General features: G+C 55.1%; 1 protein-coding gene across 1 annotated transcript; it reads left to right on the top strand.

Moving 5' to 3' along the window:
- The first annotated feature begins 1620 nt into the window (after positions 1 to 1620).
- On the top strand, positions 1621 to 25560 carry CARD10 (caspase recruitment domain family member 10). Its single transcript, XM_030549283.1, has 21 exons — positions 1621 to 1627; positions 3495 to 3764; positions 4831 to 4968; positions 5461 to 5786; positions 8294 to 8476; positions 10111 to 10266; positions 10365 to 10490; positions 10813 to 11010; positions 11195 to 11341; positions 12535 to 12650; positions 13903 to 13943; positions 14636 to 14753; positions 15023 to 15203; positions 16389 to 16512; positions 16891 to 17131; positions 17441 to 17510; positions 18857 to 18947; positions 19584 to 19760; positions 22254 to 22375; positions 23066 to 23181; positions 24726 to 25560. Exons 1-21 carry the CDS (start codon positions 1621 to 1623, stop codon positions 24931 to 24933), a joined length of 3156 nt encoding a protein of 1051 aa, XP_030405143.1. The 3' UTR covers positions 24934 to 25560.
- Positions 25561 to 27080: the final 1520 nt, after the last annotated feature.

The raw sequence follows: 27080 nt of genomic DNA, 5'->3' as shown, positions 1-27080 counted from the left end.
GTCCTAGAAGGGAGGCTCCAGGAGGGATTGAACCCAGCCCTCTTCCTACATAGCATCCTTAGGGCCACAAGCCCTCACCCTATTATCCTCCACTGCCAGACTGTGTGGTACCAGTGACCAGGACTAGGAATCACAGGGAGGTCAACCAGCACCTAATTTCAAGGCGGTGACAAGCCCTTATATAGTAGTGCAGGGCATTACGCCATCCACAGCTCAATGGGTGCTTGATTAGTCTCATTACAGTTGGTATGGCAACATCCATTTTTTCCTGTTCTCCGTGTGTGTGTGTATATCTATATATCTATAGATATATATAGATATCTATCTTCCTACTGTATTTTCCATTCTATGCATCTGATGAAGTGGGTTTTAGCCCACAAAAGTTTATGCCCAAATAAATTTGTTAATCTCTGAGGTGCCACAAGTACTCCTGGGTTTTTTAGAGATTCCCCAGGACAAGAAAAAGGCTGCTTTTGTTAGATATGACAGCAATATCTTCAGTGACTGGCCCCGGGCACCCTTTGGCTAGCACCTCTTAGAGATGATGGGTGTTTGCCCGGATGTGATTAATGATTCTGAGAAAGCAGTTTGCTCACCACCCACCGAGTGCCTGTAACTCATTGACCATCTGAAGATGCCTGGATTCAGCCACTCCCTTGGTAGACCAGGCTTCTGATGCAACCTACTGAGTTCTAAAATACAGCCACTCTCCATCTCCCAGTGACCCCAGGGTCTGGACAGAGCTGATAGCAGCTGCTTCTGCACCCTGACACCGAACACTGTCTCAGTCTCTCTCTCTCAAGGGAATGCTACTGGATGTGCAGATCAGGTGCAGCCCACAGGCTCCTGGGAAGCTGCCTGCACGGCGTTTGCCACCGTAAAGCTTGAGCACCCAGACTCGGAAAGGAATGTCAAGTGACGTAAGTGCCAGGACAGGAGGTACGGGCATGCAGCAAAGCAACCGACATCCTGCCAGAGAGTCGCTGTGGCGGCTGGCCAGGTGAAGAGCACCAAGAGGCTTTGTGGAGGGAGGGCAAGTCAGTGACCGTGCAGCTGCCTGACTCTGGAGGAAAGGGAACCCTGAGCTGGAATTGCTCTCTCTCCAGTCCAGAGGTCAGGTTTACACCCCACTCCCCGCCCACCTGGCCAGATTCTTCTCTCAGAAGGGAATTCACAGCTCGCATTCCTGGACAGGAAGCAGGGGTGTCAGTACTTGTTTTTGCTCAGCCTTCTTGCATTCCTGAAAAGGAAATCTGCCTTGCCACGTTGCTTGGTCATGCCAGGTGTGTGGTGGGTGTGGTGAGAGAGAGAGGGAGAAGGAGTGAAAGGCAGGAAGCAGAAAAAGGTGAGAAGCAGCTGGCTCCAGTGGTTTGGGACCCTGCTATTTGAGTGATTGCTCTCCTTAGCTGGCACTGTGGCATCGGCCATCAGCTGAGGGACTGATGCGAACAGCCCCCCTAGCTCAAACAGGAGGGAGCCAGCAATTTTTAGTGCTGGGGCTCTGGACTCTGCAAATCCCCTCACAGGCCCACGCTTGTCGACCTCCAGGGCATGCTGTCTTCCTACCAGGGCTGGGCACAAGCAGCAGTCTGGTAGGGGGTTGAGGTCCCTTTTATCGGGATGAGGGGTGAGTTTGTCTTATATTAACATTGTATCAATTTGTAAAGTTGGGAGCGGGGATAGGCTGTGACTACACACTGTTCACATGCTTAGAGTTTGTTGTTGTGCACACTATGCGATCAGAGACTGCGAAAGAGACAGGGCGGGGAAGGGTCTGGGACACACCTGCTGGGATTGCGATACAATCAGAAACCTGCCTGGGGGAATACAATCCAGACTAGATTCTTGCTGTGTGACACAAATTAGCGTCAGCCAACCAGAGCAGGAGTATGAGTCCCAGATCCCACCCATACTCCATTCCCAGCCCAGATTAGGCACTTGGAAAGGAGAGTACTGAGACACAGGGACTCTTGCTGCTCAGATTGGGAAGGCAGAGGGGAATTTGCAGGAGCAGAAGTTTGATCCAGCGGTTGGCTCTGGCAGTGTCCTTTTGGCATGATAGGTAAAAGAGCCCTGACAGCCATGGGCAACTGTCAGGCGAAGGGAGATGTTAGTGTGTGGTGTTCTTGTACTAGTACAATTGAGTGTGTGTGCAGGGGGAGAGTGTGTGTGTGTGTGTGTGTGTGTGTGTGTGTGTGTGTGTGTGTGTGAAATCTTCCTCATTTAGGACTTTTAAAGGCAGACTGTACAAACCACTAGCAAATGGACCTATGCCAGGACAAACATGCATTGGCAGGGGTGTGTGTGTGTGGGGGGGAGTGCTAGATGATTTAATGACTGTTGGCTGGCTGCTTTCTGTGATTCATGGAGTTTATTTTGGGCATCATCACAACCCTGCCCTGAAGGCACCTCGCCTCCACTTATGGCGCTGCACTTCGCTATTTGTGCAGTGGGGAAGACCTTCCTCCCCCAGGTCTGCTGGTTTGTGTGTGTGTGTGGGGCGGGGAGGAGATGGGGGACAGAAGAAGGAAATTCAGTCTCCCTGTTCACTCAGACTAGATAATGCTTTTATAGACATCACGCTGCCCTCCGCTGCCACCTGAAGCAGTTCAGCTCAGCCCTGCCTGGAGGGGGTTATGGAGGAGGCGGGGAAAGGGAATTCAGCCTCCAGAGCTAGCCTCAGTCTTACTGCTGTGACTGCTTGTCAGGAAACTGGTTGCATATTGAACAGTCGCAGGGCCCCCACTTGGATTTCCTTAGTGAGTGGGTAATTCAAACTCTCAAATCAATTCCCAGGAAGCGAAGTTCGACCCAGCAGCCAAACCAGCAGTGCCAGTGCTTGCCCATTGGGGGCCCTAAGCAGGAATATTTTTGAGTTTCCCCCCACAATACAAAATCAGGCAAGTTCTTATAATAAAATGGGAATAGGAGGCACCCATGAGCTGCTCAGGGTCATAAGCAATTGCTTAGTCTGCTTATGCCCAGCGCTAGCTCCGCAAACCAGTTTAGGAGCCGTCACACCCTTCAGGGTTTGCTGTTAAATTCCCCTTCTGCACAGTTCTGTCTCCAGACAAATAAATGAATCACAGATACAGAATAGAACATTAGTTGCAACAACGATTTCCCCCAGGGCCTTCTAGCTGATAGGAAGACTGCAGGCGCTTCGTCTTCTAATTATCCCAAGTGCAACAGGCTAGAGATAATTAGCTTTGTTCTTGCTGGATTAACTCCTACTGAATTCTCAAATTGACACCCTTGCTGTGCTGTTTGCTATCATTTAGCCCCCAGTTTAGCAAAGGATGATTCCATTCTCGCTTTGGGAGCTGCAGAGGAGGTGGTGAGCTTTGCCTAAGGTGGCACATTGTCTTGGGTGGCCTCTCCTTCACCCTCCATTTCTGATGCCCCAGGTGGGTGATCACTTTTTGATCCTTCTGGACAGTTCTGGTATTTAAGATGATTGATCGGCCATTTGGGCCTGGAGAGCTGACCCCTAGTGCCACTCCATGTCCATGACTCCCCACTGTCACAACACAACTTCTTCCCCCTTCCAGGCCCTGAGAATGCACCAAGACAGGCCGACAGCCCCGCACAGGAGGAGGAGGAGGTGTTGTGGGAGAAGATTGAGAGTGCGCGGCACCAGCTGACCCGATCCTTGAACCCAGCAAAGCTGACGCCCTACCTGCGCCAGTGCCGTGTGATAGACGAGCAGGATGAGGAGGAGGTGCTGAGCTCATGCAGGTTCCCATGCAAAAGCAATCGCACAGGTAGGAGAAACCCATTGTGACAGATTGCTATGCGGAAGCCTTCTTTGCCCAAGACGCCTCTGCCACTCAGTGGTGAAACCCACCATCACTGCTCCCTCCAGTGACCTCCCCCCTACAGCCAGCGCTCTGGCCCTGTTCCCTCCAGTGACCTCCTCCCACAGCCAGCACTCTTGTTCCGATCGATGCCTACAGCGACCTTCCTCCCCCCACAGCCAGTGCTTCTGCCCTGTTCCCTACAGTGACATCCTCCACAGCCAGCTCTCCTGCCCTGTTCCCTCCAGCGACTCCCCCCACAGCCAGCTATCCCGCCCTGTTCTCTACAGTGACACCCCGCACAGCCAGCATTCCTGCCCCGTTCCCTACAGTGACACCCTCCATAGCCAGCGCTCCTGCCCCATTCCACACAGTGACACCCTCCCCTCCCCAGCCAGTGCTCCTGTCCCATTCCCTCCAGGGATTCCTCCCACGGCCAGTGCTCACACCGCATTCCCTACAGCAACTCCCCTGCCCAGCAACCCCCCACAGCCAATGCTCCCTCCCCGTTCCTCACAGCGAGCCCCCCACAGCCAGTGCTCCCACCTCGTTCCCTCCAGCGAGCCCCCCCCAGCCAGCGCTCTTGTTCCGATGCCTACAGTGACTGTCCCCCGCCCCACAACCAGCGCTCTCACACCTTTCCCTAAAGCGACCTCCCCACAACCAGCACTCCCGCCCCGTTCCCTCCTGTGACTCCCCCACAGCCTGCACTCCCAACTTGTTCCCTACAGCAACTCCTCCACCCCCAGCCAGTGCTCTCGCCTCATTCCCTACAGCGACACTCCCACCACAGCCAGCGCTCCTGCCCCGTTTCATTCCCTCCAGCGACTGCCCCCCTAGCCAACGGTTCTGCCCCGTTTCATTCCCTCCAGCGACTGCCCCTACAGCCAGTGGTCCCACTCTGTTCCCTACTGCCCTGATCTTAAAAGTGAGGAAAGCTGGTGAATTCGCTCCTTGGTACAGTGATGTCATTACACTTGGTTGCTCATGGGTTTAGCAGTGCCTTACTCCTGTGTTGCTCTGTCTCTTTTAGGACACTTGATGGATATCCTTCGATGTCGAGGAAAGCGAGGCTATGAAGCCTTCCTAGAATCCCTGGAGTTTTATTACCCAGAGCACTTTACCCAGCTGACAGGGAGGGAGCCAGCGCAGCGCTGCTCTATTATCCTAGGTAGAGATGCAGCCACCTTTTCCCTCCCTAGCTGTGCGGTGGCTTAGAGAAACCTGTGTGTGAGGAACCCAAGCACCCTGAACCCTGGCCTGGGGAGAACCCTGTGTGTGTGAGGATCCCGGGCACCCTGAGCCCCTGGTCAGGGAGAACCCTGCGTGCGTGAGGCTCTCAGGCACCCTGAACCCCGGGTCAGGGAGAACCCTGCGTGTGTGAGGACCCCGGGGATCCTGAATCCTGGGTCAGAGAGATCCCTGTGTATGTGAGGGACCAAGGCACCCTGAACCCTGTGTCGGGGAGATCCCAGGGTATGTGAGGAACCAGGCACTCTGTACCCAGGCTTGGGAAGAGCCCCGTGTGTACCAGGAATTGCGGCACCTTGAACCCTGGTTTGGGGGTACAGAGTGACTGAGAAGTCTGTGTTCCAGATCTAAGACAGGGTGTTAGTTGTCTCTGTCTCAGCACCCAGGAATGTTTTGCCTTTCTCTCTTCCAGATGAGGAGGGCCCTGAGGGTCTGACCCAGTTCCTCATGTTGGAGGTGAAGAAGGTGAGGGCACAAAGGAAAGAGCACCTGGTGAGAGAGCACCAGTTAAAGGTGAAGAACCAGGCCCTGGAGGAGGAGCAGACCCGGTTGAGGCAGAAGCTGCAGGAGCTGCTGAAGGTGCAGGAGCGATGCCAGAGGTTGCGGGAGGAGTGGGAATCCAACAGCATGGCGCTGCTGCGGCTGAAGGATGAGAACTACATGCTGGCCATGCGCTATGCACAGCTATGTGAGGAGAAGAACCTAGCCGTGCTGCGGAGCCGGGACCTGCAGCTGGTGGTATGGCAGGGTGGGAGAGTGGGCGCTTGGCAGTTAGTGGGTGAGAGGAATGCTTATTACGGAGCATAGGCATGGGTTAGGCTGCAGACTAGGGTGTGATGGGTGTTCCCCTCGGGGGTGTGTGGAAGGGTGAGTATGTACGTTCTGTGTTGGTACTGCAGGCAGGATGAGTGTCGGGGAGTGGGGAAATGAATGAGTGTATATGTGCTAGTGGCTGAGGTTGTGTATTTAATGTGTTGTTTGTGGGTATTAGTGTTTCACTGAAAATGTGTGTGTTCAGCTGCATATTAGTATGTGATGGTGTGTTTTAGTATGTATGTGTATCAGACATTGCTCTGTCAGCATGTCTGTACGTGTAATCTCTGCTGTGTATGCTTGTTGTGGTGTACTGCATGTTGCTGTGTGTGTACTGTGTGTTCTCTGGGTGTTGCTCTGTGTGGGTTGGTGTTATATTTATTCTCTCCACTTACATAATGTCCATATCCATTTCTCTGTAGGAGGGAGCGTGGGTGTCTTGCTGTGTGTGTGCACTAGGCTCTGGGTGTATCTGTGCAAGGTGCTCTGGACTGCTTGGCACTGCGTGTGGTTACTGAGGTGATGGGCACAGAGCCCACCCTACACTTCCTCTCCCCTCAGATGACTCCAGGGAGAAGGAAATCATGACACATGTCCTGGTTACCATGCTTTCACCTCCAGCAATTACACACCCACTTCCTCTGTCTCAGATAGGACAACTGCACCTTGAGTTCACCTATTTATAACCCCGACCTTGGTAACACCTGTTCCTTGGGTCGTTCCAGTGCCAGGCTCTCACACAGCCCTGCCGATGCCCCTCCCTGTGGTGCTGCCCACTCCCATGCTATTCTAGTGCTGGGCCCCCATACATAGCCCTGCCCATGGCCCTCATGTCACTCCAGCCCTGCTCACACTCTGCTCGTTCAGCCCTGGGATCCCCACACAGCTCTTTCCCATGTCCCTCACTCTTGACCAGCATCCCTCTGCTATAGCAATCCTAGGCCTCTTCTGAGCACAGGCAGCTGGATTGTTTGTGGGTTTGATAATATGGACAAATACCCATCAGAGAATAGTGTGAGACCCACGGTCACAGTCTGGCCCAGCCCCCTTCTCTAGATGGACACCAAGATGTGATGAGTGGACCCAACCACTGGATCCCATGTGCTGCTAATCTCCCTGGGCCTGGGCAGTGACTGGTCACAATTCCTAGGCCTGGGTCTCTCAGGGTATGTCTGCACTGCAATAAAAGAACCGTGGCTGGCGAGGCTGGGCTGCGAGGCTCTAAAATTGCAGTAGATATTCAGGTTTAGGCTGAAGCCTGGGCTCTGGCATCCTCTCCACCTTTTAAGATCTCCAAGTCCAGGTTCCAGCCCAAGCCCAAATGTGAACACTGCAGTTTTATAGCTCCACAGCCCCAATCCAGCAAGTCTGATTCAGCTGACTTGGGCCAGGCACAGGTCTTCTACTGTAGTGTGGACATACCTTCTGTCATGCTCCTGGGTGCAGACCCCATGTCTGACACCTTTCCTGGGCAGTAGGATCCTGCAGTTCAGCTGCCTAGACCCCAGAACCAGTGCTCCACCCTCCTGAGCTCCCCCCCCTTGCTTAGATACATTTCCCTAGATCCTACCAGACTATGAAAGCTCTGGTTTCTTGATTAACCCCTTCAGAGACGACAAAATAAAGGTAGGAAAACAAGGAACACAGGTTTAGCATGGGAATTTCTTAGCCACAGAGACTTTACTCTTTAATAGAGCATGCTCAAGAGTCACATTTTTTGGAAAATAACAAATAGTTCAGAACACAGCCATGCAACTCTGATCTCACCCTGTCTGTGAGTCTTGGGTTTGGTTGGCATCATTCAGCTAGTCAGCCCTTCCTGCCTCCTTAACCTGGTCTTCTGATGATGGATGGGGCCTTGCTCAGTGAACCTCCTTTCTGAAATATAGCCTCTATTCTTCTTGGTCAGGTGGCCAGCAGAAGAAACTGCAGTTCTCCCAGCCATGTGCTCTAGCTGGGAAATTCCAGCGCCTCCTCGTCAGTCCAACTGCTGTGCAAGGAGGTCATTGCTCCAGGGGCTGGCTGGTCATTGAGAGACAATGGAAGCTGATGGGGCTAGATTGCTCTGTTTTAACTTCACAGAGTCATTCCAGTAGGTGCCAAGCACCTACTACCAAATGGATGCTCTAATGCACAATGGAGGTTGCAATACAATATGACCATTACAATTCAAAGTGGCAATCACTTAAACTGGAGCTCACGGTTTCGTACAGACCTAGCCTACTCTGTCTCGCCCACCAGCCCCCTTTGAGAGCTAAGTCAGAAGAGATCCCCCCCCTTTAGTTTTACAAGGCTTTCCCCACTGAGTTGTCTCAACCCTTGCTCTCATTATTCCAAAACCCTCTCCCTGTGTGCCAGCCTCCCCGCTTCGCCCCATGACACCTAAGGCAGAGGCAGTGGGCATGAGGCTGTCTTTGTTCTCTCTGCCCCAGGTGGACCAGCTGAAATGTAAAGTTACCAGCCTGGAGGAGGAATGCAGGCTGCTGAGGAAACATGTGTCCGCTGGGCCCCAGCGAGAGGCAGAGGAACGGGGTCAGCCTGACACCGTGCCTGAGCTGCAGGCCGAGAACCAGAGGCTGATGGCCTCACTCCAGGAGCTGCAGAGCATGCTGCAGGTACCAGTGTGGACAAAGGGAGAAAAGCATTGGTGGATTAGCCACTGGGCCAATGGGACCTCTGGCAAAACGGGTGCCCCCATGCCCTGCCACACTCTGCCCTGTGCTCCTGCCAGGGAGTGTGGGCACTGGAGGACAGGAGGAAGAGAAGATGGATTGGGGGGGGTGGGACTGCAGGCAGAAGGCGTAGGGAGGGGCCGCCACTTGCTCTGGCCCAGGGCCCCACAACCCCCTAATCTGCCATTGAGAGAAGGCTGGGTGACCCTGACTCCTCTATGGCTGGACTGCCAGTGGGGCTGAGAGCTATGTCCTGCAGGGACATAGTCTCACCCTAACATGGAAGGGATCTGGCGTGAGAGAGGGGGTGGGGCTGAGGCCCACACCCATGTTTCAGGTAGGGATGGAAGAAACTAGGGGTGGTGCTGAGCCCCCTGGCGGGTCACGTTGTTAAGGAAGAGCCGGAGGAGCTCTGGGAGATGCATTTGGAGAGAGGCTGAGGGAGTGGGGTGGAAGGAGGGAAGATGATGAGGGATGAATAGGGTTACTGGGTAGAGACTGCATGGAAGGAGTGTGTCCCTCTCTGGGACTGAGCAGTGCTGAAGGCAGTCAGCCTAGACTCTGCTCTCCTCAACTTGGGAGTGTTTTCAGTACAGCTGTTTCCACGGTGGGGAAAACTGATATAAAGCTCAGATTTGTTTACAGAGTCTAACAATAAGCAGAGGCTATAGCCAGAGACGCCAGACTAGAAAGGAAGCCTGGCACCAAGCATGACAGAGTAACAGCCCCCAGGACAATGGGATAGAAGGACCAACACCCAAGGGCATACTGGAATAGCAAACTAAACCCATGCTGAATTCTGAACAGCAACAAGGGCCCTGTCTAAAACTGAACCCTCAGATTCTCTTGGTCCCTGTCTCTGGTTTGGTGCTTGGAGGATCCTTAGCAGTCCAGGTTTGCAGATTCACACCTGAGGTGAGGTAATAGGACCTTTATGCTAAGTCAGAGGAACCTGAATAGGGCGGGCCAGAGGGCCATGGTCTCCCCATTTTTTACTAGCCGTAAGGGCAAGTGACTGTGGGCGAGGGGAGGAGAGGATCGAGTGGTGGGTGGGATGGTCGGGGAAGAGGCAGCATGGGACTAGGGCCTCAGAGGAATGGGTGGTGTGAGGGCAGGGTCTTGAGGAAGGGGCAGTGTGAGAGTGGAGCTTCAGGGGGAAGGGGCGGGGCCACAGTTCAGGCGCTGGTGGGGTTCCCTCCACTTTCAGGGACCTTCTGCTGCTCCTGCGCTAAGTACTGAGGGGACAGGCTTGTTAAGGCATTGGACTGGGACTCAGGAGATCTGGGTTCATTTCCTGGCTTTGCCACAGATTCTCTGTGTGACTGTAGGCAAGTCACCTGATCTCTCTGTGCTTCAGTTTCCCACAATAATCCTTCCCTTGTCTGTTTGGAGCGCGAACTCTTCAGGGTGGCGCTTAGCACAAAAGGGCCCTGATCTCAGCTGGGTGCTGCTGTAATAAAGGTGACCATAACAACACTCAACTGTCAGTCCCTTTAGCAGATGAGTCTGAGGCTGCCCCTAGCTGGGAGCATCCCTTGGTGCCTGTGGTTAGGCTACTCTGCTCTCTCATCTTCTAGGCAGCGAATGAGGCCCAGGTGCCGGGCTCCCAGCGGATCCTCCTGGACATTCTGGAGCATGACTGGAAGGAAGCACAGGATGAACGGCAGGAGTTGTGCCAGAAGCTCCACTCCTTGCAGAACGAGCTGCAGAGGGCTGAGGAACTAAGGAATAAGGTATTCCCCGCCTCCCCCCATAGAGCTGAAGAGCGAGGCCTTCTGGAGTGGAGATATTTGCCCCCTGGTAGGAGTGACACTCTGATTCCTGTCTCCAGTACCTGCAGGAGGTGGAGAACCTGCAGCTGAAGCACCAGACTCTGCAGAATGATTGTGATCTGTACAAACACCGGATGAACACGGTGCTGTCTCAGCTGGAGGAGATCGAGAAGGAGAGGGATCAGGTGAATTGTCCTCCCATCCAGAGTCCCCTTCCCCAGTAGGAGAGGGGCCAAATCTCCACTCCTGATCCCCCAGAGTCCTCTCCAGCCTCCACTGGGAGGAGGCTAACTCTGCATGCCTGAGGCCTATAGTCACCTCTTCCCTTCTCACCCTTAGTGCTCTCTCCATTGCTGGCAATTTTTCAATCAGGATTGGCTGCTTTTTTAGAAGATCCGCTCTGGGAATTATTCTGGGGAAGGTTCTGTGGTCTGTGTTATACAGGAGGGCAGACTAGAGCATCACAATGATCCTTTCTGGCCTGGGGATCTGACTCTCTCCCTGCAGGCTATCCAGAACCGAGATAGGGTGCAGCTGCAGTACTCCCAGAGCCTAGTCGAGAAGGACCAGTACCGCAAACGGGTTCGGGCCCTGGAGGAGGAGAGAGATGAGCTTCGGAGCAAATTCAGCCAGGTGGAGGGTGTGGAGAGCACTCTGGAGCCACAGCTGCAGCAATGCCAAGGCAACCGGGATGTGGGCATGACGGTGAGTGACAAGGAGCGGGTGGGAATGTAGAAGGAAAGGACCCTGAAAGAGGGGAGGCTGGAGAGGAGACCCTGAGTGGAAAGGGAATGGAAAGAGAAGAAGGGAGGAGCTGAAGGGTCTCCAAAGGGCCTGGGCATAGAGGGAACCAATGACCTTCTCACTGGGTCCCTTCCTTCTCTCTCAGGTGGGCACCTCCTCCTACTCCCTCCACTCCAACTTAAGCAGCACCTGGAGCCTGAGCAATAACCCCTACCCACTGGGGAATGGAGTCATGGACACGCTGGGTGTCCCCGCCATCACCTTTCCAGGGGACTCCACGCACTACAGCATGGTAAGAGCAGGGGGCCTTAGCCTAAACCCTGCAGCCCCTCTGCAGAGCGGGTCTGTGTTGGCGGGACCCTGTTTCATAAGACACAGAGGGGTGGGGGCTTGCCCAAGGTCACCCAGTGGGTCAGTATCAAAGCTGGGAACAGAACCCAGGAGCTCCCAGTGTAGTGTTCAGAGCAGGGCCAGCCAGAGGATTCAGGGGGCCTGGGGTAAAGCAATTTTGGGGGCCCTTTCCATAAAAAAAAAAGGTTGCAATATTATATTCTCATGGGGGCCCAGGGCAAATTGCCCCACTTGCCCCTGCCCCAGGCGGTCCTGGTTCAGAGGGGGCTCATTCCTGGGGAGTAGACTAGCCCCCCCGCCCAACCCACCAGTGCCCGTAAGTGCTCACTACTCTTGGACACAGCGATCAGTAGCCCTTGTACCTGGTTCCCTAGTTAGTATCACTGTGGATGTGATTTTCAGTCACACACAAAAAGCTATGGGGGCAAACCAGGCTCCATTGAACTCAATGGTAAAACTCCCATTGACTTTAATGGGGCCAGGATTTCACCCCAATCCTTAGAAACTCCTAATCCTTGGCAATATCCTGCAGTGGCAAGTTCCATGGGTTAATTACACAGAGTCCTTGCTCTGCTTGTGCCCGTTGCCTTTACAGCTCATCCCTTCTGTGTTACAGTGGAGGATAAATATGAGGACCTGACAGGTATTTCTTTTATATCCCCCCTCCGTCAGACCTACCCACGGCCTCGGCTGGGACCACGCCACTTGTCGGACAGATTGCAAAGGAATGGGGACTTAGTGAGGTGCAGCATCTTGTCTCATGTCTGCTGAGACCCTTCCCCCATCTCTTGGGGTGGCAAGGCTTGGCAGAGCCCCCAGGAACAGGGCAGGGGTGGAGAAGAAATGGGCACTGAACAGGAATAGGGTGACCAACAGCAAATGTGAAAAATCAGGATGGGGGTGGGGGGTAATAGGAGCCTATATAAGAAAAAGATCCCAAAACTGGGATTGCCCCTATAAAAAATTGGGACATCTGGTCACCCTAAACAGGAATGTGGTGCCAGCAGCTCTGGCTGGGATCTGAAGGCGACCCACCCAAAGAGGAGCGGGTTAGGGGTGCCCTTGGAACTGGACTGAGGGCTGCTCTGAATGGTGGGTGTGATGCAAGATGGTGTCTCTCTTGCTCCTGTTCAGGAGGTGACTCCAGAGAGCGAGAAGGACATTAACCGCCTTTCCACCTTCCCCTTCCCACCCTGTGCTGGCTCCATCCTCCGACGGCAGAGGGAAGATGGATCCGTGCCCTTCAAAAGGTAACACATGGAGTCCTGGCCCTTCCGTACCTCACTGAAATCCCTTACAGGTCGCTTCGGTTCCAGCCTCCCCAGCAGGCGCTGCCACAGGCCGCGGCCCTGGTTGAGGGGACATAGCAGGTACTTCAGTCCCAGCTTCTGGGAGCAAGGGATGCTGTACAGGCAGGGGCAGAAGTGATGGCTGAAGGGAGCACTGAGGTACTGTAAACTATGAACTGGGAAAGTATGTGCTGGAGCACATACATCACAGACTAGGAAAACAGGCCCTTGGCTGCCAGAAATTTGAGACTCATTGCAGGGTGCAGGAGTGCTGGCTGAGAGGGAGGGAAGGATGCAGGAGCGCAGCTGCTTGGGAGAGAAACACCAGCATTCAAGGGTGCAAGAATGCTGACTGCTCATGGAGAGGGTGTCTTTGAGAGGAAGTGTGTTGGCAACGCTGGCTGCACATGAGGGGAGCGAAGGAGCTGGCCATGTTTGTGGGGAAGAGCGGAGTGGAGAGGCTGTACTGGCTGTGTGGGGCAGGAGCAGGGGGCAGGCCATACTGGCCACCATGTGGGGGTAGAGGGCGGAGGGGCAGGCTGTGCTGGCTGTGTGGGGTTGGGGGAGAGCACAGGGGAGGGCTGCGCTGGCTGTGTGGCGTGGAGGGTCATGCAGCGCTGGCTGTGTGGGGTGGGCCATGCTAGCCATGTCAGGGCAGAGGGTGGATGAGTGGGCTGCGCTGGCTGTGTGGGGTGGGGGGAGAGCAGAGAGATGGGCCATGCTAGCTGTGTGGGGTCGGGGGCGAGAGCAGAGGGGTGGGCTGTGCTGGCTACAGGAAGACCGGGCCGCTCTGGCTGTGTGAGGTGGCGGGGGAGCGGAGTGGCGGGCCGCCCTGGCTGCGTGGGGTGGGGGGCAGGGAGCGGAGGGGTAGGCTGCCCTGGCTGCTTGGGGGTAGGGAGTGGAGGGGTGAGCCATGCTGGCTACAGGGAGAGCAGGTCGCGGTGGCTGTGGGGTGGGAAGGTACCACTAAGGAAGCCCAAGCTGCTGGGAGAAATGGGGTTGCAGCCCTGGCTGCAGCGTGGGATGGTGCCCATTTGGAAGGGTGAGGGAATGCTGGCAGTGGGCACGTGCTGCTGAGGAAATGTTGCAGAGCACAGGCTGTAGGGGAGCTGCTTTGGGAAGCCATGCGGGCATAGCAGGTGCACATCATGACGCTGCTGTTAGAAACACTGTTGCCTGATGATTCCCCTTTGTGTTTCCCTCTCCCTTCCAGCCTGTCCTGTGGGTCTTTTGGCAGCATGGAGGACATCACAGGTATCCGCAATCATGACTTTTCCAGAAGAACTTTCCTGGGAACTACGGGAGGGGAGAGACAAGGGAGAGAGGGGACAGGGAGCTGGCGCCAGTGCCATCCATCAATGAAGTGAGCTGCAAGGCTCTGCGCCCACTGGGGGGCACCATTGCCCCACGCTTCCCCTGTCAGCCACAGTAGCAGTCTCTGGAGGGTCCGCCTGTCTCTTGCGGAGCTTTTAGGATATTCTGGTCTGGTATATGTAATTTATAGAGGGTTTTATTGATGGAGAATTCGATTCAGAGTCAGAGGGGTAGGAATGGGAAGAGATAAATGCTTGAGCTTCGGGTTGTTATCGGTTCTTGGTGACGGGCTGTAACTCTCAAGAGCATGTCCCACTGTATATCTCGGGGCTGGCTGGATCTGTGGCACGGTCTAGTGTGCTGGCTCCCCAGCTGGGTGGTTACAGGCTACGTGGGTTCTGCTGTCAACCCCTGGCCTGTGGTGGAAAGGGGGTCGGGGGTAGTTGCTTGTACTCAGAGTCCTGGCCCAGGAGCTCAGTACAGGTTCTAAACCTCCTTCCATCCACAATTTACTTGTCTCACTCCAAACACCTTGTAGGTAGGACAGACCCCGAGCTGGGCTCCTGCAGGATTCTGTGTCTATGCAGTCATCAGTGGTGACTTGTTCTCTACTCTCCCTCTCTCTTTTCTAGGGAGTGTGAGCACTACTGTTTCATCGGCCGGTCTCTCCTCCCTTTCCAGCAGTGCACGCACCAGGATGAAGTCGGAGATCTGCTTGTCCACCATCTCTGACCGGAAGGAGCTCATCAGGTGGTGCTTTCCTTTCATTGACTCATCCTTGGGTTAAGCTTGGTGCTGGGGAAAGGTGAAGGATTTCATCTCCTGAACACTGAGGCAATGGGGGATCCCACTCCCTGTCTTGGGGTGGTCTCCCCGTTCTATCATTTCTGGGCTTTCCCAGATGGGACTGTGGCCCTATCTGGAAGGGGCGCTTTCTGATGGAATGAGAGGACGGACACGGTTCCTTGCAAAGACAATAGGCTTGAATTTCCCATTGTTGTTGTTTTCTCCCTCACCAGATCCCTGGTGGTGCAGCTGTCTAGCATGGATCACCTGACCAACCTAGTGCCCCAGCACAGGGGGCTTGGAGGGGACATCTCCATCCTGGGGGGGAACAGAACAGGGATTTATGTCCAGTGGGTGAAGCCAGGTTCAGAAGCTGAGAGTACAGGACTGCGCGAGGGCTGCCGGCTCCTAGAGGTGAGTCTGGAGATTTGTCATGTTCTGTGGAACCACAGTCCATCTTAAACAGCAGACATTTATTAAACAAGTCAGCTACAACCACAACATAAACAACTGGGTCTCTGCACCGCTTGAGTCCCTGCTTTGTCTCCCTTGTTCACCGGGAGCCAATCCCTGCCTATGCGGCACACAGAAACGAGTGCTTGAATAATATAATGGTAGTGAGCATATCAATACAGGTCTGTTTAGATACTGAATCTTTCTGGAATGAGCGGCTGTCGGGTTCCTTCCAGTCGGGGCAGTGGCAATACTGGGACCATAATACCACCATGTATTTCCCTAGTGTCTTCCATCCTGCAGGTCCCAAAGCACTTCCAAGGCTGGCTCACTCCTCAGTGCAGCCATTTTGCCTCAGTGACAACTCCCACGTTTTGTAGGAAGTTATGTGGAGAAGAACTGCTCCAGTGGAAGTGCCTTGGGGTATTTATGTTGGCAGAATATAATTACCTGACTTGCAGTTTGGCCAGGCCACTTGAATGAACAGCCCAGCTCTTGGAAAAAACACTCTCTTTTACAACCTTTGACACGCACCTCCAGCAACACGGCTCCATGCTGGGATACTGACTAGGAGGGAAGAACACCTCCTTTTGAATGTCCAGTACCTGAGTGCTCTCCTATCTGAGTATTAACAGCACCTGATGCTGCTTAATTGGAGAACAGGGTGGGTGGTGCTGGTGGCCTGTGATACACAGGAGGTTAGACAGGATGCTCTGGTGGTCCCTTCTGGCCTTAAACTCTATGGCTGTATGAACATCAGAGCCCAAAGCACCATGGGCTGCATGGGGTTATAAGGATCGACAGTCAGAGGGGAGCCACAGTATGAAGAGCATTGGGGAACAGCGTGAGCCATCTAGGCCAGCAGCAGAGGCTTTAGAGGAAGGTGCAAGAAATTCTGTAGTAGGCAGTTCTAGGGTATCCTGCTGTCAGGGATGGTCTCCCCCTGACTAGAGGCTGGGCTAAGCCCTGGATCATGACGATTTCAGTCCCTTCCAAAGCTCTCAATTGTCCTTTTAACTCTACTGGGTTGCTGGGCGGAGGGAGCTGGGAAGTGGAGAAGGAAGGCCTATCATCTAATGGCACAAGCTGCTCTGTGTCTCCTGTTGTAGTCGCCACCTCTCCCTCCTATCCTTCTTTCCTTGGCAGCTGAGGGGGACTTTGCCGAATGGGCAGGTGCTGTCCCTGGAAAACTGCACACGGGAGGTAGCTTACCTGAGCCTGCTGCACTGGGATGACCCAGCTGGTCTCATCTTCTTGCCTGATATGCAAGGTAAATTCCTGTGGCTGCTGCTTGTCTTGGGTGTAATGATGGTCGTCAGTGGGGTAAAAGCTCCCCTTCCCTTCCAGGGTGAGATGGGGAATTCAGCCTCCTTGTCCATTCAGCACAGAGCAACCCGAGTCCTGGGCTCTGTTCCTCCCTACCATAAGACCTCCCCCTCCCCTGCCTCAGAGGAGAATTGCCATGTTCGTTCAGTTCCAGGCTTTGTTTTCACACCAAGGCCCATGTGGCTGTGAATACCAGTTCATGTAGCACAGCTGTATGAGAGGCCCAGAAGTTCCAGCAATGACTGCCCACCTCACTCCTACCTGTGTCCCTTGGAGAAGGGCATGGGCTGTGGTGAATCTCATTCTGTCTCTCTTGTGCCAGGGTACCAGCCTCTCAAGGAGACCCTAGAAGAAGGGAAGAAAGTGACTGGAGACTCCTTCTATGTGCGTACCAATCTGACCTTCCTGGAGCAGTCTGACCCCTGCTCCCTATGCGTCAAGTGTCAGGAGATCCTGCATGTCACTGACACCATGCACAGGGGGCGGCTGGAGTGGTACTGTGCCCGCGTTGACCCACTGACACTGCGGGACCTGGACAAGGGAACAGTGCCTAATTACAGCAGGTAATGCAGGCATAGGGGGCTGCAGTCCTTGGTGGAGAAGCCCTCTCTTTGGGGTCTTGGGAGTGGGGAAGGAACTTTTGTCTTCCACCCTTTTTTGCCTTTGGGTTCCCAGCAGCTCTGTAGTACAGGCTGTCTAGCTTCTCAAGGTCATATCACAGCGCCCCTCACCGTGGCATGTAGGCATCCCCAGGAGAAGGAGTGATAGAGTATATCCCTTCCCATTGATGTTCTGACAGAGCTTTGTGAGTTCAGTGGAGTACGCTCCCTTCAGATTCTGTAGCTACCTGATGGTAATCTCTCTCCTCCCAGGGCTCACCAGCTTTTGAAGGTACAGGAGAAAGGCCAAGTGCCAGGGCCGCAGAGGGGCTGCAGGAGTAATGTAAGCTGGAGGAGAAAGTGGTGGAAAGTGTGTGTGTGTGGCGGGGGTGGGAGGGATTGCAATACCTGTAATATGCACTCACTCAGTGTGGTGCTCTGTATCCTGTCCACTGCTAGATGGGGACATATAGGGAGGGCCGGCTCCAGGATTTTGGCTGTCCCAAGCTGGGAGGGGGAAAAAAAAAAGCTGTGATCACAATCAGCTCTACTGTCATTGCTTCAGTCTTTGGCGGCTGGTCCTTCGCTCCAAGAGGGAGTGAGGGACCCGCCGCCGAAGAGCCAGACGTGGCGCCCCTCTCAGTTGGCCGGCCCAAGCAGCTGCTTGCTGGGCTGGTGCCTGGAGCCGGCCCTGCATATAGAGGTGGATGAGCCTGTTGCAGGCTTGGCTGGCAGAGCTGGGGCTGTTGGCTCTAGTAGTAGTGGCTGATGCTTTGAGCTCCAGAGGGCCTAGGGTCAATCCCAGCATGGCGTTACATGCTCATTTGACCAAGTGTGCCCTGTGCCTGGATTCTCACCTCCACTGAAACATGCTGTGGGGTGAATGAAGGGGAGAGGAGAACACCTTGCTGGAGGCTGTCCGAGCCCCCTGCGTGCTGTGGGAATGAGAAGAGCAGTAAAGGCCATGCCGTCTACTCTCCCATGGCTGGAGCATGGAAGTACCAGTGTTAGCTCCCTGGGCTGGGCATGAAAAGCAGGTCTGCAGTTCTGGGTCTGGAAAAGCTAGAGTCTCAGTCTCTTGCTTCCCTGGGGCCTGGGTCTGCTGCAGGGGCCAGGCCTGGGCAGGGACGGCTCTAGGTATTTTGCCGCCTCAAGCACAGCAGGCAGGCTGCCTTCGACGGCTTGCCTGCGGGAGGTCCCCAGTCCCACGGATTTGGTCGCAGCCTGTGGGAGGTCTGCCGAAGCCGCGGGACCAGTGGACTCTCCACAGGCATTTCGCCAAAGGCAACCTGCCTGCTGCCCTCGCAGCGACTGGCAGAGCACCCCCGGTTGCTTGCTGCTCCAGGCACGCACCTGGCGTGCTGGTGCCTGGAGCTGCCCCTGGGCCTGGGTGCTCTGTGGGTCTCAGCCTGCCTGGGGGAATGCTCAGCAGGCAGTGCTCTGCTGTGTGGGGTGAGGGTGGTGCTTCAAGTCAGTGAGCGGGCATGGAAAGGTGGCTCTGAGGGGGAGGCATGAAATGCTGCTCTGAGCTTTGCATACTCCTCTAAACGGAGCCCCTGAACCTCCTGTGGTCTGGGCCTCCGTGCCTCCCCCTGCCTATCTGCCTTCCAATGCGAGCTCTTTCTGTGCCGGTGGAGAGCAGTGGAGTGAAGAGTTCTGTGTCCCTGGTCTCTGCCCCATTCCCCTCAGCTGAAGAAACGGACCCTGGGCCAGCTGCGACTGGTGAAATCCAAACCACCCAGGGAGCCTCCTCCACAGCTGCTGCTGGACCCCTGCCCAGGTGAGCTGCTGCTCTGTCTGTGCCCTTCTTTGGTACAGCCCCCCAGGGAAAGAGGCTTCCTTGGGGACAAAGTCAATCCCTATGAATAGTACCTGGGAGGTCCCTGATGTGACCCCTCTGTGACTGCTTGCCTAGCAGAGCTGGGAACACTCCCTACCCTCCCCCACGACTCCATCTTCACTATCATAGGTTGAGGTCAGACAGCCTGGCCAGGAGGTTCCTTGTGGGACTTGGAGGGCTGCAGGGGGCAGAGGGTTTGTGTAGCCCCCTGAGGGAGAGGAGTGCCCTGTGTGTGTGCCTGCCCTGACCCAGCACAGTGATCAGGAAGTGGGGCTGGGGCAGCTTCATGGCCTACCAGGCTGAGCTTGGGAGGAGTTTGGGGGAAGCAGTGGGGTTGGGGTGACTGGCGAGTGGGTGTGGGTCTGGCAGTGGATGCAGCGGGGTGTGGGTGTGGCGGGGATGGTGGCTTTGGGATGAAAGGTGGGTCTGGCAGTGGGTGTAGTAGGGGGTTGGGTGGCTGTATGTACTGGGGCGGGGGTGCATGTGGCAGGAATGGGCATGATGTGGGGAGAAAGGAACGATTTCTGTGCTGCTGACGGCTCTTAGCTCTTGTTTACTCTCCTTCCTGTCTTCTAGACCCAGACAGGAGCCCAAAGCCCTACAGCCTTGTGCGTCCCCTGGTGGTGGAGGCCCCTCGCCCGGTGGTGCTCTCTCCTGACTGCATAGCCCCCAAGCTCATCAGGAACCTATTGGACCTGCCTACCTCGCGCCTGGACTTTCACCTGTGCCCAGCTGGTGAGCAGGAGCAATCAGGTGACTTACCCAGAATCCCATAGGGAGTGTGTGGTGGAGTCACCCCTCCCCCTGGAACAGACCCCAGCTCTGCTGAGTTCCGGTCCCTGTGCTAATCACTCGGCCCTTCTTTGGGGGAAGATGGCCTTTTTCCTCCTGCTAATCTGCAGCCACTTACCAGGGAGAGGGTCCAGGGCTGGCGCTTCCATTTAGGCAACCTAGGCGGTCACTAGGGCGCCAGGATTTGGGAGGGCGGCAGACTGCTCCAGTGGACCTCCCACAGGTGTTCCTGTGGACGGTCCGCTGGTCCTGCGGGAGGTCCTGTGGGAGGTCCACCGGAGCCACGGGACCGGCAAGCCGGCCCTGTGCCTAGGGCGCCAAATACCTTGGCGCCGCTCCTGAGAGGGTCTTGATGATAGGTTGCAGGGGTGCTGGAACAATTTGTATAGTGGGGGTACTGAGAGCTATTGAACCAAACTGTAAACCCTGGATATGATGGAAACCACTTCAAGCCTGGGGATGCAGCAGTACTCCCCACCCCTAGTTCCAGCACCTATTATAGGTCATTCCTATCTCTAGAGTTGGTGATATCCATGCCCATGGGAGGACCTCTCCAGTCTGGTGTGGGAGCTGTCTAAGAACCCAGGAGATCTGAGATGTGCACTTCCAGGTCTTTCAGGAATGGGGAAAGATGCCTCAATATCCTTCTCAGCAGCCAACACAATAGTCTCTAGCTCTTCCCTCCCGGCAGCTGCTCTGTCTGCCCCATCTTTCAGCCATTTCTAACCAGCTAGTGTCCCATTTTGCTTGGGTCTCTCCGAAACACCTGATGCCTCCCGTCATAATCTTGTCTGCAATTGTCTTCGGCCTGCGGGAGGGCCAGCTTCCCTCTCGAGCTTTTCTGTGCCACCAGGGATCCAGCCAGTCTCTTGGTCTGGTTGGAGCATTTTCCTTTGGTTGGATGGTGGTTGCTGTAACAGGTTCCTGCAGATTGTCCATAGCCTTCTTCCCAGGGAGCCCCCTGCCTTTGGCCTGAAGGACTGCAGCTCTGCTAGCTCTGTCTCTTCCTCGCTTGCCTCCAGGTGACCATTGTAACCAGCCGCAGCGCCATGTGCTCGCTCTTGCTCCTGTAAGGACGTCTCTCCCTCTCGTTTCTGTTGTTTTACTGATTAGCACAGCTGGTTGGGAAACGATTTTCTTTTCCTGCAAGAAATTTCTATGGGAACTGCTCCCCCACCACTGCCACCCCTTTTCTTTGGTGTTTCCCTTCAGAAATGTCCAAACTGGAAAATTAAAAAAAAAAAAATGGAGGGGGAGGGTTAAAATCTCCATTTTCCAAAACTTTCCAATGTTTTGAAAGAAAACATTCTGCCTAGCTCCACTCACGAGCTGTGTGACTTGTGCAGCTTGTGTGCCATCCTGCGAGTGCCCTGTTCTGCACCCTTTGGACCCCACTCTCACACCACACTGTGGCGTTGGAGGGCCTATGAAAGCCACTTACAAGGGCTGTGGACATCAACCATGGTGAGGATACAAGCTCCTCTTCTGGCTAGCCTGCTCCCCACCCATGGACTGCCCCTGCCCAGGGTGAAGGTGGGTCTAATAGGCATCGTCCCTCCACATAGCCAATGCCACAACTCAGGCAACTGCGCCTGTATTTCCCCTTGTGGTCCACCCACTCACAGGGTTCCTGGCTCCTCTGCTATCACCTCTCTTGGGCGGAGACCCGCAGCTCTCTCTCTTCTGACCAGGGTTTTTTCCATGCTGCACAGCTCCCTGCCTACACTGTGATATCCCCAGCAAGGCAGAGTGCCTCCGCAAGCCAGCTTTGCCTTTCTTCCTCAGAGGCTATACACAGTGTGATTATCCACAGTTAAGTTACCACACAGCGCTTTCTAAGCAAGCACACTTATTCTTAAAGTAAGAGCATTACAGAGAAAATATTAAAAACAAGAAAAGAACCTATGGGCCTGCTAATAAGCTTACAAGGGCTCTGGCTGGTAAGCAGTCTTTCAGATCCCACCAAGGGTTTTCCCCGTGTTCACAAGTTCATAACAGCTGTTAGTTCAGAACAAGGTCCCCCCCCCCCCGTGGATCTGTGAGTCACTCTCATATCCAGTTTGGGCCACTGATCTTGTCCTCACGTAACAGATCAGCCCACAGTGGCTTTCTTCTCAGGGTGCAGCTTTAAAAGGCTGGGTTTGGAGGTGAGAAGTTGCCCTCCCCTCCTCCCAAGTATTTTCCAGGGATCCCACTTGGTTTGTCTGGCATATTGTTTCAAGGAGTCTTGTGATGCTCATAACACTTCCCAGGGCTTACGTGAGTCATGTGTCCTAGAGGCATTAAATACAACCACACAATAACTGGTAAACAGCTGCATTTTTAACACAATGAATTCCTAGGATACTGAAACCTAATTCAAGGAGGTTTAATGTAATTCAGTAGGGCTTGTCTAGGATACTGCACAAAATTGCCATATCTGTCAAAGCCAACCCACTCTGCCTCCCTCTGCAGAGACCCTGGCTAATGACGAGCCAGCTGCTACCCCTTCCCAGGAGAACTGCGTGGCTCCAGGTTCCCTCCAGCACCAGAGGGAGAGCAGGAGGATCCGCACCATCCAGGAGTGCATCAGCAAGGTGCTGAGCGGAGAGCAGCAGCTTCTGGACACTGCCTGCTGGGTGGTAGTGGGGATGGGCACTAGGAAGAGGATGGGATTACTGAACGGGGGAGAAGGAGGAAGGGAAGAAACCACTGAATGGGGAGGAGAGTAGGGGGAAGGAAAGGAGTCAATGACTTGGATGCTGGGAACCTTCAAAGGAGTTCTCCAGCCACTAGCTTCCTCCATCAGACTCCGGGGCCCCATCAAGCATTGGGTCTGGTCCCTTTATGGAGTCCACATCAGGCCCCGCTCAAAGGGGGAGCAACAGGTGTTAACGCTAATTATGCTAAGCACTAATTAATCAGTGAGGTTTGCTCCATCCCAGCACCACCTCACATTCTCCAAGAGAGGGCGGAATGAGGAGAACATGGGCTCTGTGGAGGAAGCCCTGGTAGGCCCGAGATGCACGCTGCAAATGCATGAGGGGAAGGAGGAGCTAGGAGGGCCCCTGGCCAGGCTGGACACACAGCCTCTTGTGTATCAAATGACCCTGCTCTTTAATTCTCTGATTCTCTCTTGAGTCTAACTGTAAATCCACATGTAATGGAATTACTACTGGAAAAGCAATGATATCTCACAGTATGGGGCTTGATTTAATGTAACTGTCAGGGACTTTGGGTTATTTCTTTTCCATTTAAATCAGTAAATCTATGCAATTTCCTTGCAGAATAAACACTGCCTGCTGGAGCTGGGCCTCCAGAGGGTGAGGGATCTAATTAAAAGTGAAATATACCCCATCATTATCCACGTGGAGGTCACTGAGAAGAACGTCAGGGGAATCAGGTACAGAAAGCCCTTCAGAGGACTAGCAGAGGTCATACCGTGGTAAAAGAGTGACTCTGGCCCATGCTCAATGAGAGAGCAAAGGGAAGGGGCTGGGCGTGCTGCTGGGGGTGGAGAACTCTCTGGGGGGAGGGGGAGGGAGCCAGAGACAGATTAAGATTTACTGGGGCCCTGGGCACAAAGAACCTTCTGCCCACCCACTGTCTTGGGGCCCCGCCCCCTGCTCCTCCCCTTCCTCCAAGTCCCACCCCCTTGCCTGGCCAGAAGTTGAGCCAGTGTGGGGAGCCCTGGATCCTCCACCTGCCCTGGGCAGCATGCCCTGGAGGGCAGGGACACAGGCCAGGGGCTGCTTTCAGGCATCGCACCCAGGGTGAGTGAGGGTTCTGGGGCTTGCACAGCTGCCTGGCTCCGTGGGTGGCTCTTATTACAACCTTGGGTAACCATACATCCCATTTTGGCCAGGACAGTCCTCTTTTTTAAGCCCTGCCCCAAACTTCCTGACTTTTTGTCAATACTGGGAATTTGTCCCATTTGCTCTTGCCAACTGCAAATGGGACAAATGCCCAGTTTTGCCAAAAAGGGGCTCAGGAGGAGGGGGAGTGGCAGGGCTTGGGCTAGATCTGCGCATGGGGAGGGGAGGAGAGGGGATTGGACCAGTGACTCCATCTGCTGGGGATGGGGGGCAATATACTCACTGGGCTTTGGCTTCTGGCCAGGGGGCAGGCCTCAGCGGGAAGAAGAGAAGCAGGGAGTGAGGCACCCACAGGGCAGAGGGGAAGTCGGCCCCTTTGGGGGGCTCCATGCACTGCCTCTGCCTGCAGGCATCGCCACCCGCAGCTCACATTGGCCGCAGTTCCTGGCCAATGGGAGCTGCAGAGTCAGCGCCGGGGGCGGGGGCAACGTGCAGAGACCTCCTGCCCCCAACCCAGGGGCCGCAGAGATGTAACATCTGCTTCTGGGAGTGGAGTGGGGTCAGGGCAGGCAGGGAGCCTGCCTTAGCCCTGCTGCGCCACTGGACTTTTAGCAGCCTAAAATCTCCCAGATTGGCTCCAGTAGTCTCCTGGAGATAGTGCCTGATTCTGGGCGACTCCCGGCAACCCTATGCCACCAGCGCCCGGACCGTGGCTCTGCCCTGAAACCCCCCTGCCAACTGGACCACCTCTCCCTGAGGCCCTGCCTACATTCCACTCCCACTCCATCTCGGGCCCTGCTCCTGCTCGGTCAGTCAGCCTCCTCCCCTGATATCCCTCTGTCCGCTGTTCACTCCTCTCTGCCCCCTCCCTCAAGGCGTCCCCTGCCTGTTGCTTGCTCCTCAAATGGTGGGTGGGGATGCACTGGACGCAGGGGTGGAGTGGCAGGTGGTTGGGGGCTTTGGGGGAAGAGGTGAAGTGGGCAGAGGAGGAGCAGGTGGTGGGGCCCCAAGGGGAGAGGAGGAGTGGGGGGCGGGTCAGAGTATTCCGCCACTGGTGGGAGTGCTGCCTGGGTGGGGGCGCGTCACTGGAGGGAAGGGGTGATGTTTATGGCTGTTTCCCTTTCTCTGTCAGGAGCTTACTGCGGAAGCCAGGCCAGCGGGACTCTGATGTGGTGAAGCTTTGCCAGAGCGCTGAACAGGCTCTCCGCGCCCTGCCCTGCTCATGGGCCTGTGTGGATGCCCAGTCCTGGTGCCATGCTGAGGAGCTGGTGAAAGTAGTGCGGCGCTGCATCTTCCAGGAGCAGAACAAGGTCGTGTGGGTTGAGGATGGCAAGCTGTGATCCCACACCTGGCAGAGCTGGGGCCGTGTCTTCATGTTGGGAGGCTCCTTATGAGGGAGAGGGGCGCTAGCTTCCTTTCCCAAGGGTGGTGCCTGGAGCACACTTGGCTTCTTTCCTTCATCCCCAAACTGTTTCTGAAACAGCGTGCCACTTCTCCCTGATCAGACGCAGGGGCATGTCTTGCCATCAGTGGAGGTCTGGAAGGACAAGGTGGCCCCTCATGTGTCAGGGAGTTGGGCCCACTTCAGGCTGCTTAAAGACTGGCCAGGATGGGGGTAACATGGGGGTAACATGCAGACTCGGACTCCTTTCCCTTCATGTCCAGGTTTAGTGGAGGGATTTTCTTCAGAATTTCCTCACAGCTGGTAGCTGCTGCTCCCCCAGAAGTGCTCTTGGCATCCAGACCCTCTGTATGGCTCAGTCATTTGGAGAATCAGACTAGAGAGGAACAGAGGTGGGTGTGTGTGTGTGCCTTCTCCTACTCCCCTTGCCCAGCATGGCTCTCTATGGCATCCTGTCTACCTCAGCTGATGTCCTGATGGAAGCGGAGGTGGTACACATGCCCTGCCACAGGCAGAGTGACACTACGTGGAGTTTGTCAGGCATCCTCAGTGGGTGGTAATTGTAATTGTTATGGTGTATAAAATATTAATGGACCCTTTTAATTGGAAACCTGTATATAAAAGAGAATTAAATACCATTTATAATGGGAATGGAGTCGGGGCTGCTGCTTGCATTAACAGCTGGCCTGGGGTGCCAGGGTATTTCTCTTCTATCCCTACCTCATACGTCTCCTAACGTGCTCTGTCCCCTACACAGCCTTCCCAGCTCTCTCTCCAGCACACACTCAGGCAGCTGGTCCCTCTCTGGGAAAGTCAAGGGAACACTGAGGGCACTTCCCCAGTTCTCCCAGAGCCTTTGTCCCTGTAGCTCTGGTTATCTCCGGGAATCTGGGGCCTCCGCCATCTGGGTCCTTCTCCAGGGGAACAATAGGAGAGAAGGCTGCTGGAAGGCTGGGGCTTGCCTCACGCTTTGAACAGAGGCTGTGCTCACCCCACCGCTCTGACTCTGGAGCTGGCACCAGCTGTGCCCAAAATCCAGCCCCTCCCTCCCATCCTGACCCCTCCTCTCACATGCTGAGGGAAAAGGAAGAACAGAGAAGCAGAGTGGGGAAGAGACAGACATGAAGGGAAGGAAGGAGAGGAGTGGAGGGGGTCAGGAGGTGGTGTCTGTGCAGCACACTCCTGGAAGCATGTCTGGTGTTAGAAGCACCCCTCCGGGAGCAATAGTGCTCTTAGGCATGCGTTTAGCTTGGAGAGCCCTCCCCCCATCGGTGGCAGGGCTGCTTTGCAGAGCAATTGCTGGCCGAGCTGTGGAGTCCTTCAGCACTTGGGAGAGGCTGGATGCTTGGGGAGTGCCGGGGGACCTGCAGATGTTGAAGGGGAGGGCGGACAGCACTGGAGCTGGTATGTGCAGGCAGACATAAGGCTGGAGAAACGTGTGGGCCAGGCAGGGCTGGGGCCCCCCTTCACAGCCTCATGCTAGGGGTGATAGGGTTCAGCATGAAGAGAGGAGAGCCCTGGATGCAGGTCTGCATGTCCCCAGGACTGGGACAGCGTGGGCTGGGAGGGGCAGAGATCAGCAGAGGCTGAATGCTTGTTGCTTTTGCAGGATGTGGGAAATAGGTCCAGGCAGAGGATGGGCTAGACAATGCCAAAGTCCTCTTTGTGTCCCCATAATGATGCTTAGCCCTGAGCTAGTGCTATGTGGTTTTCCAGCTCTGGGCAAAGATGAACCCGCTGATCCTCACAGCTCCCCTGGGATGAGGTAATTTGTTCTTACATCAGTGCCTGCGTCTTTACCTACAGCCACAAAAACCTTGAGCAACCTCCTGGAGCGGCCCTACAGCAGTACAGAACGTAGCCCAAGCATTAGCCAGAGACTTCACCCTCATCCAGACGCATGCCCCCTCCACACCCCACCCATCCCAGGGACGCCACTGTTGCTACCAGTGTGCCTCTTGCAAAGTGACCTCTGTTGGACCAGCCCACGGGTGACCCCTCCTGGAGATTGCCCTGCTAGCAACCCCCTCCTGCTGAAACAAGGGAGACGGTCGCTCAAGTGCCGCCATTGAGTGCAGTTGTGAC

This window comes from Gopherus evgoodei, chromosome 1, assembly GCF_007399415.2.
Source record: "Gopherus evgoodei ecotype Sinaloan lineage chromosome 1, rGopEvg1_v1.p, whole genome shotgun sequence".
Taxonomy (NCBI): domain Eukaryota; kingdom Metazoa; phylum Chordata; order Testudines; family Testudinidae; genus Gopherus; species Gopherus evgoodei.
The sequence above is the reverse complement of the archived record's forward strand: the minus strand, read 5'-3'. Positions and strand labels throughout refer to the sequence as shown.

Bases quoted from the DNA above. Each gene is read 5' to 3' on its own strand.
- CARD10 (XM_030549283.1), top strand. The intron at 8,477-10,110 runs GTACCAGTGTGG...CTCATCTTCTAG, and splicing joins AGCTGCAGAGCATGCTGCAG to GCAGCGAATGAGGCCCAGGT. The intron at 18,948-19,583 runs GTGAGCTGCTGC...CCTGTCTTCTAG, and splicing joins GCTGCTGGACCCCTGCCCAG to ACCCAGACAGGAGCCCAAAG.